Source organism: Pollicipes pollicipes, unplaced genomic scaffold (assembly GCF_011947565.3).
Source record: "Pollicipes pollicipes isolate AB1234 unplaced genomic scaffold, Ppol_2.1 Scaffold_7231;HRSCAF=8579_pilon_pilon_pilon, whole genome shotgun sequence".
Taxonomy (NCBI): domain Eukaryota; kingdom Metazoa; phylum Arthropoda; class Thecostraca; order Pollicipedomorpha; family Pollicipedidae; genus Pollicipes; species Pollicipes pollicipes.
The window spans coordinates 23,238,913-23,249,353 of NW_023597034.1; the positions used below are offsets into that span (position 1 = coordinate 23,238,913).

At 54.2% G+C, this 10,441-nt stretch overlaps 1 protein-coding gene across 1 annotated transcript; it reads left to right on the top strand.

The window, feature by feature from the left end:
• Nucleotides 1-8: 8 nt before the first annotated feature.
• Nucleotides 9-1,887, top strand: LOC119109862 (alpha-mannosidase 2-like). Its single transcript, XM_037233614.1, has 3 exons — nt 9-1,226; nt 1,278-1,389; nt 1,422-1,887. Exons 1-3 carry the CDS (start codon nt 9-11, stop codon nt 1,700-1,702), a joined length of 1,611 nt encoding a protein of 536 aa, XP_037089509.1. The 3' UTR covers nt 1,703-1,887.
• Nucleotides 1,888-10,441: the final 8,554 nt, after the last annotated feature.

Sequence of the window (10,441 nt, forward strand, 5' to 3'; positions counted from 1 at the left end):
TCAGCGAGATGGACCTGTCGCGCGCCACTATCATGTGCTTCGCTTCACTGCTGCTGGAGCTGGGACTGCAGGACAAGGTGGTCGAGCTGTTCGCGCAGTACTCGCCACTGCAGCGCGGCCTAGGCATGCCGCCCCAACTGGTAAAGTTCTCTGTGGAGCCGGGCTCGCGCCGTCGCCTCTTCCTCTATAACCCGTTGGCGCAGGAGAGGACTGAGCACGTGCAGTTCCTGGTGACCGAGCCCAACATAGCTGTCGAGGACGCCAGCGGACAGCGCTTGCTCGTGCAGTTGGAGCCGCAGGGAAAGGCGTTCCTAGCCCACTTCCTGGTGCGCCTCCTTCCGCTGTCCATCCATGTGTTCAGCGTAATCGGCGTGCGGTCGGAGGGCGAGGTGGCGCCGCCAGCCGCCATCGCGCGCACCGACGCCGACCTGGGGGACGCCTTCACCATCAGCAACGCTCGCTTCCAGCTGTCCTTCAACAAGACCGGCTTTCTGTGGAGCGTGCGCGACCGGCGCGTGAATCGTGAGCTGCCGCTGGCGATCAGCTTCGGTGCGTTCGCGACCGTCGAGCGCGAGAGTGGCCTGTACCTGTTCGCGGCCAAGGACCAGCCGCCGAGACGGCTGCCGTGCGCCGGCCGCCGCTGGGCCGTGCGCGAGGACGCCGTGTCCTCCGAGGCGAGCGTGGACTGCGGCCGCGTGCGGCTGACCGTGCGTCTGCTCCACACGGACGCCCCACCCGGCCAGGCGGTGCACCTCGAGACCGAGACGCGCCTCTCACGCGACGACGACGAGACGGACGTCTTCATGCACCTGCGCACAGGCGTGGCGTCGTGCGCGGCGCGCGGCTGCGGCTTCTTCGCCGACGCCAACGACTACCAAATGGTGTGGCGGCCTTACGTGCCGGCGGCCGGAGTGGCCGGCAACGTGTACCCGGTGACGACACAGGCCAGCCTGCAGGACCACCGGCTGCGGCTCAGTCTCCTGATGGACCACTCGCGCGGCGTCGCCAGCCTCAAGGAGGGTACGCTGACAGCCATGCTGGACCGGCGCTCGCGCTTCGATGACGACCGTGGCATCGGCCAGGGCAACCAGGCCAACCGGCCGGTGCGGGCCTCCTTTTTGGTGACGTTCGAACACCTGCCCGAGCCGCCGGCTAGTGACGAGCTGTTCGCGAACGGGCCCCTGACGCGGCGCTCTCCCGCCAGCCAGCTCAACCATCCGCCGCAGGTGCTGATGGGTCGCGAGCCGCAGGCGCCGCGGGTTCGCCGTGCGCTGCAGCTGCTGGACGGCGCGCTGCCCTGCGACTGGGAGCTGGTCACGCTACGCCAGCTGCCCGAGCGGCACCGTTACGAGTACCCGGGCCGGCGGCTGCAGCTGACGCTGCTACGGCGCCGCCTCGACTGCCGGCTGTGGCACGCCGAGGACGCCTGCGCTGCCGGCCGGCCGCCACCCCCGGCGTCGAGTTCTCGCCGTTCATTTCGTTAGAGAGTGTCGAGCCCGTGGGTCTGACGGGCGGCGAGCGCCCGGCGCCGGCCGAGCCACTGCGCGGGCTGCGCGACCTGCGACTCGAGCCCGACGAGCTGCGCACGTTCGAACTCAGCTACAGACGGCCCGGCCTCGATAGCGTCGAGGAGATGGACGAAGAGGAGGTGCACTTCGTCAAGGAACTCAACGGAGTTGGGTCGAAAGAGGCGGTCAGATAGGACGCGTCGCGCGCAGTGGGATGCTGGTGACACGACGTGAGCGCGTGTGGCGGTGGAGCGCGGTCTCGGCCAGTGACGAATGGGGATGGGCAGGCACCGGCAGGAAGCGGGGTTCTATCAAGTAGACGGAATAGTGGTGGGCCGACGGTGGGGCGTGACTGGTTCGTAGCCAGCAGGTGGCCGACGATTGACAAGTCACAAGGTAAGAGCTCGGGTCCGGACGAACGGACGGGGAAGTGCTGGATATAGCTTGGCGAGGAGCTCGTGATATGTCATCCGTGGGCCACGCACATGCCAGTGGGTCCAAGTCCCGGGGTCAGGGCGGATGGCTGAGCTCATGGTAAATTATGTTACACTTCGTAGTGCACTTGGGAGCGGATTGCTGCTATTTTTCCTTCTCTACATGTCATGATGAGCTTCGTTCATTGTGGATGCCGTGTCGAGAGCTTCGTTCACGCAGATGTGAGTGTATAGTCCAGAGATCGAGGTGGCGTAGTGGACCCCAGGCTCACCAGGTCCATTCCAATGTTATTTTGTAGGTTGGCATATACTACACATGGCAAGTATTGTGCTGAATCTAGTCACACAGTGCAGTGCGCTAGTTGCTGTGGTTTTTGACGATTTATAGAACATTTTCTCTGATGGTGCCGACCTCCTTCAAGAGAAAGATGTTTGTGAATGTGAAAATTGTGCGGCTTTTATATTACACTGACGATGTAAAAATCACTGCCTGCACAACCTTCACCTGTCTACGTTGTTCTAATGCGCGTGATCTCTATGATGCAGTAGCCGGTTGTATAAGTGTAGGTACCTGACTTGGGACAAGATGTCTTTTGCAAACCCTTTCGACACGTCCGTATAGTTCTATCAGCGGCGTGGTTCCCTATTCTTTGCGGGGAGGGCTCCCAACCTTGAGAAGTAAGTCCAACAAATTTGGGGAGAGAAATCCAGTTTCAGGTTTTTTGAGGGGTACGTTTCCGTCATTTTTCATTACTCAGCCCAACACTCGTGTTGTGAAACTACGCCTATGAGTTTTGCAACCAAAAGGTTCGTAAATGCAAGGCGCATTTGTTGGCAAGAATGTGCGTTGCTTCCGACCTAATCAAAGAGTTCGTGATCGGCGAGCTGGCGCGGTTAAAACCGACGTCTTCCATCTGGCTGCTGTGCAATACAATGTGCGTTGTGACTGTGCTCCTTGGAAGGTGTTTGACCGGAACGATCCCCTCCGCCGGAACAAAATCACCGGCCTCATACTGATTTCCCTCAGTGGCCACTAATCCCTTGCCCAGGTCCGCAGATTTTGAAGTCGGCGGGGGGAGGGGGGGGGCAGGATCACCGTCTCACCAACATTTTATCGAAGTCTTGCACAAGCTTAAAAGGAATGTTTCACGTTCTAAGATATTGAAGCAACCATCACATATCATGAAATGAGCTTCCTTATCACTGTTGGTGTGCTTTTAAGTGGAAAAGACTGCTCTAGACAGCGCAGCTCTTGGTTTAGTAAATATGCTCTTCAATACGTTATTTTTTATCACGTCATTGTACCTTGCACAACATTGTTTAAAAGTCAGTTGACGGCCGTTTTGTCTAGAAATTAGGCCCGCGAACGTCAGAAATAAGCGATTCGACAATTTTGTTTTGCCTTGAGCGCCGCATGGCTTATGAGATCGCAAGATTCGAATAACGTTATTATGGCGTCAAGGATGCTTGGGTGACCTTAAAACAGTCTCCCCCAAAAAGTCTGCACGTCTTCGCGGGCGCGTAGCTCAAAAACTAAATGAGTTCAGGTATTTGGAAGGGCGGGCTATGAACTGCACCGAATGATCGTCAGATGGCTGTTTCAGTTCAGAACCCATGCAGATGTGGAACACTCCCTTTGGGCCGTGATGTATGGGAAATGATTGAGTTCGAAACAGATCTTGACACCCCAGGCAGCAATGTCTTTTGCCGTTCCTACGCCTCTGATAGTTCGCGTTCCGGTCCCTATACCGCGATTTCGGCTGGACCAAGTAGGGCTCTTAATAAGTGATCATACTTTGGATGCATTAAACGCTTCCATCCCCATCATTTATTGACTTTATCGAAAACCGTCCCACCAGCTTTTCACCAGCACAGTCTGAATGCTTGCTAAAAGACAGTTCCTTGTTGGGGCTTAACTAGACAGTGCACAGCGGAATGTAAGAGCATATGTTTATGTCATGTCATTAAAGTTTAAATGGATTTTTTGGGGTCAACGAATCCGGATTTGTGCAAGGTGGTGGGCTTTTTCGCCTATTTGGGCAGGGGCGGCTCCAGGTAGAGTAGATTTGAGGGGTTTTGTGGGTTTTCTTACAACTTGCGTTTGTGTTGCACTGGTGTTTCTGGTGACATACAAATATGATCTGTTGTAATGTCTCCTACATTTTAAGTATAATTTATTTCGGAGTCGTTCCCAATAAAAGAAATAAAGGTAGCTTTCTTGAGAAAAGCTGTAAAACTTCCTGTTCCTAGTTCATTGGAGGAAATCAGACGGAAGACGCATGTCCTCTGGCATGATGTGGCGTCTAAGTGACATCCGGAGTCCGGGTATCATAATTCATAAGAGTAATTCGCAGACTACGGTCGCGCAGGGAGAAAACGCTCCAGGGACGAGTAAACGTGGAACGCTATGACCGGTGTATGACCGGTCCACCAGACGTGCTGAAGTTGGAAACTCTGTGTGGGAAAATCCGTTCTAACGTCGGTATAAATGTAGGATGTTTTCTTATTCGACTTATATTATATCGATCATATATATTCCATATCGATCTATATTATATTAGACCCACGATAGTGTTATGCGGGGTGCCACTTCGTGCCATGACGGCAGGTTTGTGGCCAACGGCATTGGTGCGCCTCTAAATTTTCACGTTCGTTGTTCACGTTCGTCGTCACGAAACGCTCGTTGTCCATGCACCACTGTTACTTTCAGCAGAGAGTTAGCATCTTCTCCTGGTTGTTCCTGAACTTTCCGTACCTGGGGAGGGCCTTGCCTTCCTCCTTTCCCATGCCACCAGGCTCTTGCTAAATTCTTTGGAACACCTGTCCCTCCTTTATCTTTTGAGCACCACATCATATATCCTGAATTCTCTGAAGGCTTCAGGGTGCAAGTCATGATGGCTAATAAAAAGACAAGGAAAAAATGTCCCGAACATCTTTAAGGCTGCAGGGTAAGAGTCATGATGTCTAGCAGAACGATCATGGAAAAGTGTGCTGAAAGCGCTAGAGACTTCAGGCTGCAAGTCATGATCCCAACAGGAAGAGAAGACAGAGGTGTCCTGACGGGTTTAGCGGGACCCTGATGGCATACCTGGGAGGGAATGAGGAGAAGGCCATCCTCGAGAAGGGAGAGTTTCTGAGCAGTCTGGAGAAAATAATAATTGCCTGGCACGGGCAATACTGAGGAATGTACAGTGAACGTGTCTGATGTAGAGCCGCGCCGATACTATTTGGCGCAAGCTCTGCTGTCATCGCACTCGGTGGAACACAGCAAAGTGTGTGCTCTGGGATAAATCACTTTCATTTATATAACTAAATGTTTGTACGCCTATGGGGTCGCTAGACATCGGTTACGCAGCGCACACCTCCTGAGGAGGTTTTCGATGCGCGCCAGCCTGAGGCTCGCTTGAGCATATGAGAGCCCCCTTTCGACCCTGGAGCCACCCGTGCTAGAATGGTACGTAGCGTTATTTGCGGCGGGCTTCTCGGTTACGCTTATCGGTGCGGGGACGCATATCACGGGTTTTCAACAGGGGCAACAGCTGCGTGAAAACCCAACACTTTGAAGGTAGTTTTGATCACGCATAGTTGTCACATAAATCTAATAATTAAACCCTAGCTATAAACTCAATAAAGCCCAAGTCGTCATCGTCGGCCCACGTTGACTGCGTCGAAGTCGAATCTGGGTTTATAATTGGATTAAGACAGGTGATGCAGACCGGCAGGCAATGATTTGGTATCAATCGTATTATGGCTCAATTTTACGCTTAAAGGAAATGTTCCACATTTGTGTGGATTTTGAACCGAAGCCCACATTTTGAGGATCATTCGGTGCAGTTTACAGCCCTGCTCTTCTTAAGACCTAACATCCTCTAGTTTCTGAGCTATATGCCTGCGAAGGTGTGCAGGGTTTTCGCGTAGATTATGTTAAGTTCATTCAGGCATGCATGACGCCATAGAAGCGTCATTTAAATCATGTCACCCCATTGGCCATGTGACGTTCAAGGCCAGGAAAGTCGTCAAGTTCCTTATATCTAGCGCTCATGAGCATGACATCCAGGTATAACGGACGCCAATTAGCTCTCAACAAATGCCGTGTAGGCTGTGTGCGTTTTAACAACGAATCACGTCCGTGTCACATAGTGCGAGAATTTTTGTTGAGAATAACGCCGTGATCGAGAACATGGATGCAAATGCATGACAAGTGAGGGCCAAAAAAACTCAACAGCTTTTACTCAGTTATAAATATGCAAGAACGCCATAAGTAAGGGCCGAAATCCGAGCAAATGGCGACATTTGGTTTAGCACACCTCCAGCCCAGTCAAGGCCACCTGTCGGGAGATCGGAATACTTCAAGTGGTAACCTTGGTGGCAATTTCGCACGGCTAGTTTGGCAACAACTCAATGTCATACAAACGTTCCATGACGCAATTCAACAATGGCGTATTAGGAACATATTTTCTAATGCAAAAATGTTGTTTACAGAGTATTTCCCATTTAGAAGGATACCAATAGTTATAAGTGAGCTTGTTTCATGAGATCTAATGCTTGCTTCAACATCTTCAAAAGCGCAATATTGCCTCTAAACACGCGGTTACCCCTGCCAATGATATAATGTAATCTACCTTAGCATGTGCGTTAAATGTTTATGCGTTGAAATGCTGTTAATAGGTTGTAGGTAGGGGCTCTTAAGGGAATATTTAAGAGGCCTGAAGGGGATATTTACACTACTGCGATCGTTTGCATGCCATTAACGTTTTCAACGTTAAACAAGCTTAGTGACCTAGCACATACGTTTTGACCTTATTAACATGCATATGTCAATATGAAGTGGTAAATAATACAATGGTCTTAGGCCCACCTGCCTACAAGCCTACTTGTACCAAAATGTCGGCCTTGTCGCCAAAAATTGCTTCGTTCGCGAGCATGGTTAAATAATGGTCTCATTTGGAGTGTTTTTGGTTGACATGATGCTGTCAAGTTGATGTCATAATGTCGCTTAGGTCTACGGCTCTCGACCAATTTTTGAATAGTGTGACCTTAATTGATGAACAGTGTGATCTTAATTTAGAGCCAGTTAGTGGGAAGAGGTTTCTTAAATTCCCTTCGGTTTCGGTTTTGGTAGCAACGTTTTTGAACCTGAAACGGCCATCCATAAGCAAGATGAAATATCGTTCATCATATCAAAGGTAAAGCTTGGTAAATTGGTATAGTTTGGATATTCTCAGTACGGTGTGCATTGTTGGTAATTTTTCAAACCCACACCACGCCGTTGTTGCATGGTTTCCGATGGTTACACCATGTTTTTTAACAATATTGTTCACGCTTCACCATACCGCTCTCAGCCCAAAGCCACATTCTTCGCCTGGGGTGCTTGCCAGTGCTGCGACGATGCCCAGCACGAGATGGTCTCCGCCAAGAATGCGCTGCAGCTCTACTGCTTCAACATGCCATCGGTGGTTGGGGGTCTTGGACGAGGCCCCGGACGACTGCAGGACGCCTGTGGTCGATAAGTTTCAAGGCCAAGTGCCAGAACGGCAGCTCGCTGGCCGGAGAGGAAGGATTCAGCCGCAAGAGAAGGCTCCGAAGCAGATCTGCACACTTATCACCAGATAGATATAGTGGTGCGACTGCGCGCCGCCTGGTGGCTAGCAGAGGGCTGTCCCTCGGGTGCTGGGATGCTGGCGACGGTCCCACCTTTCGAGAAGTACCGGGGTGCCGGCGGCGCGGGCCGGCCCCTCGAGGGGTGTTGGGGTGCCAGCGGCGCAGGTTGCGGGCCGGCCCCTCGAGGGGTGCTGGGGTGCCGGCGGCGCAGGTTGCGGGCCGGCCCCTCGAGGGGTGCTGGGGTGCCGGCGGCGCGGGCCAGCCCCTCGAGGGGTGCTGGGGTGCCAGCGGCGCAGGTTGCGGGCCGGCCCCTCGAGGGGTGCTGGGGTGCCGGCGGCGCGGGCCGGCCCCTCGAGGGGTGTTGGGGTGCCAGCGGCGCAGGTTGCGGGCCGGCCCCTCGAGGGGTGTTGGGGTGCCAGCGGCGCAGGTTGCGGGCCGGCCCCTCGAGGGGTGCTGGGGTGCCAGCGGCATGCATTTTGCGGGCCGCGCCCCTCGAGGGGTGCTGGGGTGCCAGCGGCGCAGGTTGCGGGCCGCCCCTCGAGGGGTGCTGGGGGTGCCGGCGGCGCGGGCCGCCCCTCGAGGGGTGCTGGGGTGCCAGCGGCGCAGGTTGCGGGCCGGCCCCTCGAGGGGTGCTGGGGTGCCGGCGGCGCGGGCCGGCCCTCGAGGGGTGCTGGGGGTGCCAGCGGCGCAGGTTGCGTCGGCCGGCCCCTCGAGGGGTGCTGGGGTGCCAGCGGCGCAGGTTGCGGGCCGGCCCCTCGAGGGGTGCCTGGGGTGCCAGCCGCGGCGCATTTGGTTGCGGTCAGGCCCCTCGAGGAGTGCTGGGGTGACGGCGGCGCAGGTCGGCCGGCCGTTCGCGACGGACCATGCGCGCATTGGGCGCTTTCCACGGCGCCTCGAGAAACTAATGGCTGTACGGTAGCTATCGTGTGAGTATGATTGGCTAATACGTTTATTCCTAGCCGGGCAATTGTGTTGCAGTGGAAAGGCTTTGGTATATTTTCATATATCGTGCAATCCCCCCCCCCCCCCCCCCCCCCTATTACGGATGTGAAGGGCTGTATTGGGTAGCCGCTTTGCAAGCAGATGATACTGCTCATCTAGCAGGCACCAGAATGTGACCTTCATCAGAAATTCGAACCCCACTGTTTGGAAGTTAGTTTAAATGCTCTAACAAATGAGCAGCTGAAGGTTCGGCTATTCGACCAAGCTTTCAGGAATAACATCATGTTTCCAATGAGCACCATCCTTCTCCGCATTAAGACACCGAAATGTTGAACTGCAACCAAGGTTCTGGGTTTTACATAAAAAAGACATGTTGAGGAAAGCTTGAACTGTTGCGAAATAATTGTTATTGCCGCCTTATCTTTTTTGTGTTTTCGAATACAACTTCGATTTTGTGTTTCTCACATTGTTAAATTGAGTGGCTTCTGGACTGAACACGGTAATCGAGCTTTGATAACATGCTGCAAACATGCTCCTCCCGCGTGCTTGTGAATGCTTGTTTCCACCTGAACGGGCTTGCATGAGCTGAAGAAGCCCAAGCGCACCTGGTTCAGGTGGTGTCAAAGGTACGGCATAAGTTCCCCGTGGCTCTCCGATTCCCGAAGATGTCGGCTCGCCGTGACGCCCGACATGTGCCCTTTTCTCACGATCTGAGCACCACTTACACTTCGCTCGCTACCTTCCGCAACTCGCTCATCCACTACTCCTACTTATCCACTGAATGGCGTGTATCCGGTTCCGTCGCAGCAACAGTTTCAGTGCTTAAGACAATGGGCGTAAGTTGAAATGAGTTTGATCTTATTTGCAAGCTAGTATGTTACCAACAGCCAAGCGTGTCACTGGAGCCGGTCATTTGAGCCACTGAACACCGAATGAAAGCGCAGTCAGTTAGCTGTCTTCTGCTAATCCCCCGCTAATCCAATCGACTCTGCCCTTTAAATATTGACCATGAAAGTTATTGCGCAACTGGGACACGAAAGGGTCGTGATCAATTAGTCGGCGCCGGGCGGTGTTCGACGCGGACGGAAGACACAGCAGTGTCGACGCGTCCCCAGCAGGTTCCGGGTTCGCTCCCACACAGCCGGACCAAGTGACAGTCGGTGGCAGTATTGCGGACAGGAGACTGCCGCAAACCACGCCATTTGCCCGGTGTCTGGCGGTATTTCAGTCTCTAGACGTACAGGAGATTTGACTGAGGAACAAGTCGTCTGCGACCCTGTCGCGGACGGTCGGTACCGGCACACGGAGCGGTACATGCCGTGGCCGTGGGCTCGTGCTGGCCTGGCTGGCTGCCGGACTGGCAGCCCCAGCCCCAAGCCTGCACTTGCACGAACGCGTGCTGCACAGGATGGATGGCAACGGATCATCCTCGGCGCGATGGAAGCGGACGAGCTTCCTGCACAGATGGGTGAGACTGTCACTCGTCCGCACAGATGGTGAGACTGTGGCTCGTCTGTACCGATGGTGAGACTGTGACCCGTCTGCACCTATGATGAGACTGTGACCCGTCTGCACCGATGGTGAGACCGTGACTTATCCGCATAGATGGGTGAGACCGTGACCCGTCCGCGCCGATGGTGAGATGGTGGGACTGTGACTTGTCCGCACCGATGGTAAGACTGTGGCTCGTCCGCACCGATAGTGAGACTAGCACCCGTCTGCACCGATGGTGAGACCGTGACTCGTCCACACCGATGGTGAGACTGTGACTCGTCCGCACAGATGGTGAGACCATGACTCGTCTGTACAGGTTGTGAGACTGTGACTCTTCTGCACAGATCATGGGAGTAGGAGAAGCCATTGCCAATAAACGTGATGGTGGGCATCCTATATGCATCCCGGTAGGTGTGACGGTTAAGGACGAAAAGGCTTTTTTGACAGCTTAAGGGGAATGTT

Coding starts and splice junctions, on each gene's coding strand:
- LOC119109862 (XM_037233614.1), top strand. CDS start 9: ATGGACCTGTCGCGCGCCACTATCATGTGCTTCGCTTCACTGCTGCTG. Junction 1,227..1,277: donor AGCTCAACCATCCGCCGCAG/GTGCTGATGGGT, acceptor CGTGCGCTGCAG/CTGCTGGACGGCGCGCTGCC. Junction 1,390..1,421: donor GCAGCTGACGCTGCTACGGC/GCCGCCTCGACT, acceptor TGGCACGCCGAG/GACGCCTGCGCTGCCGGCCG.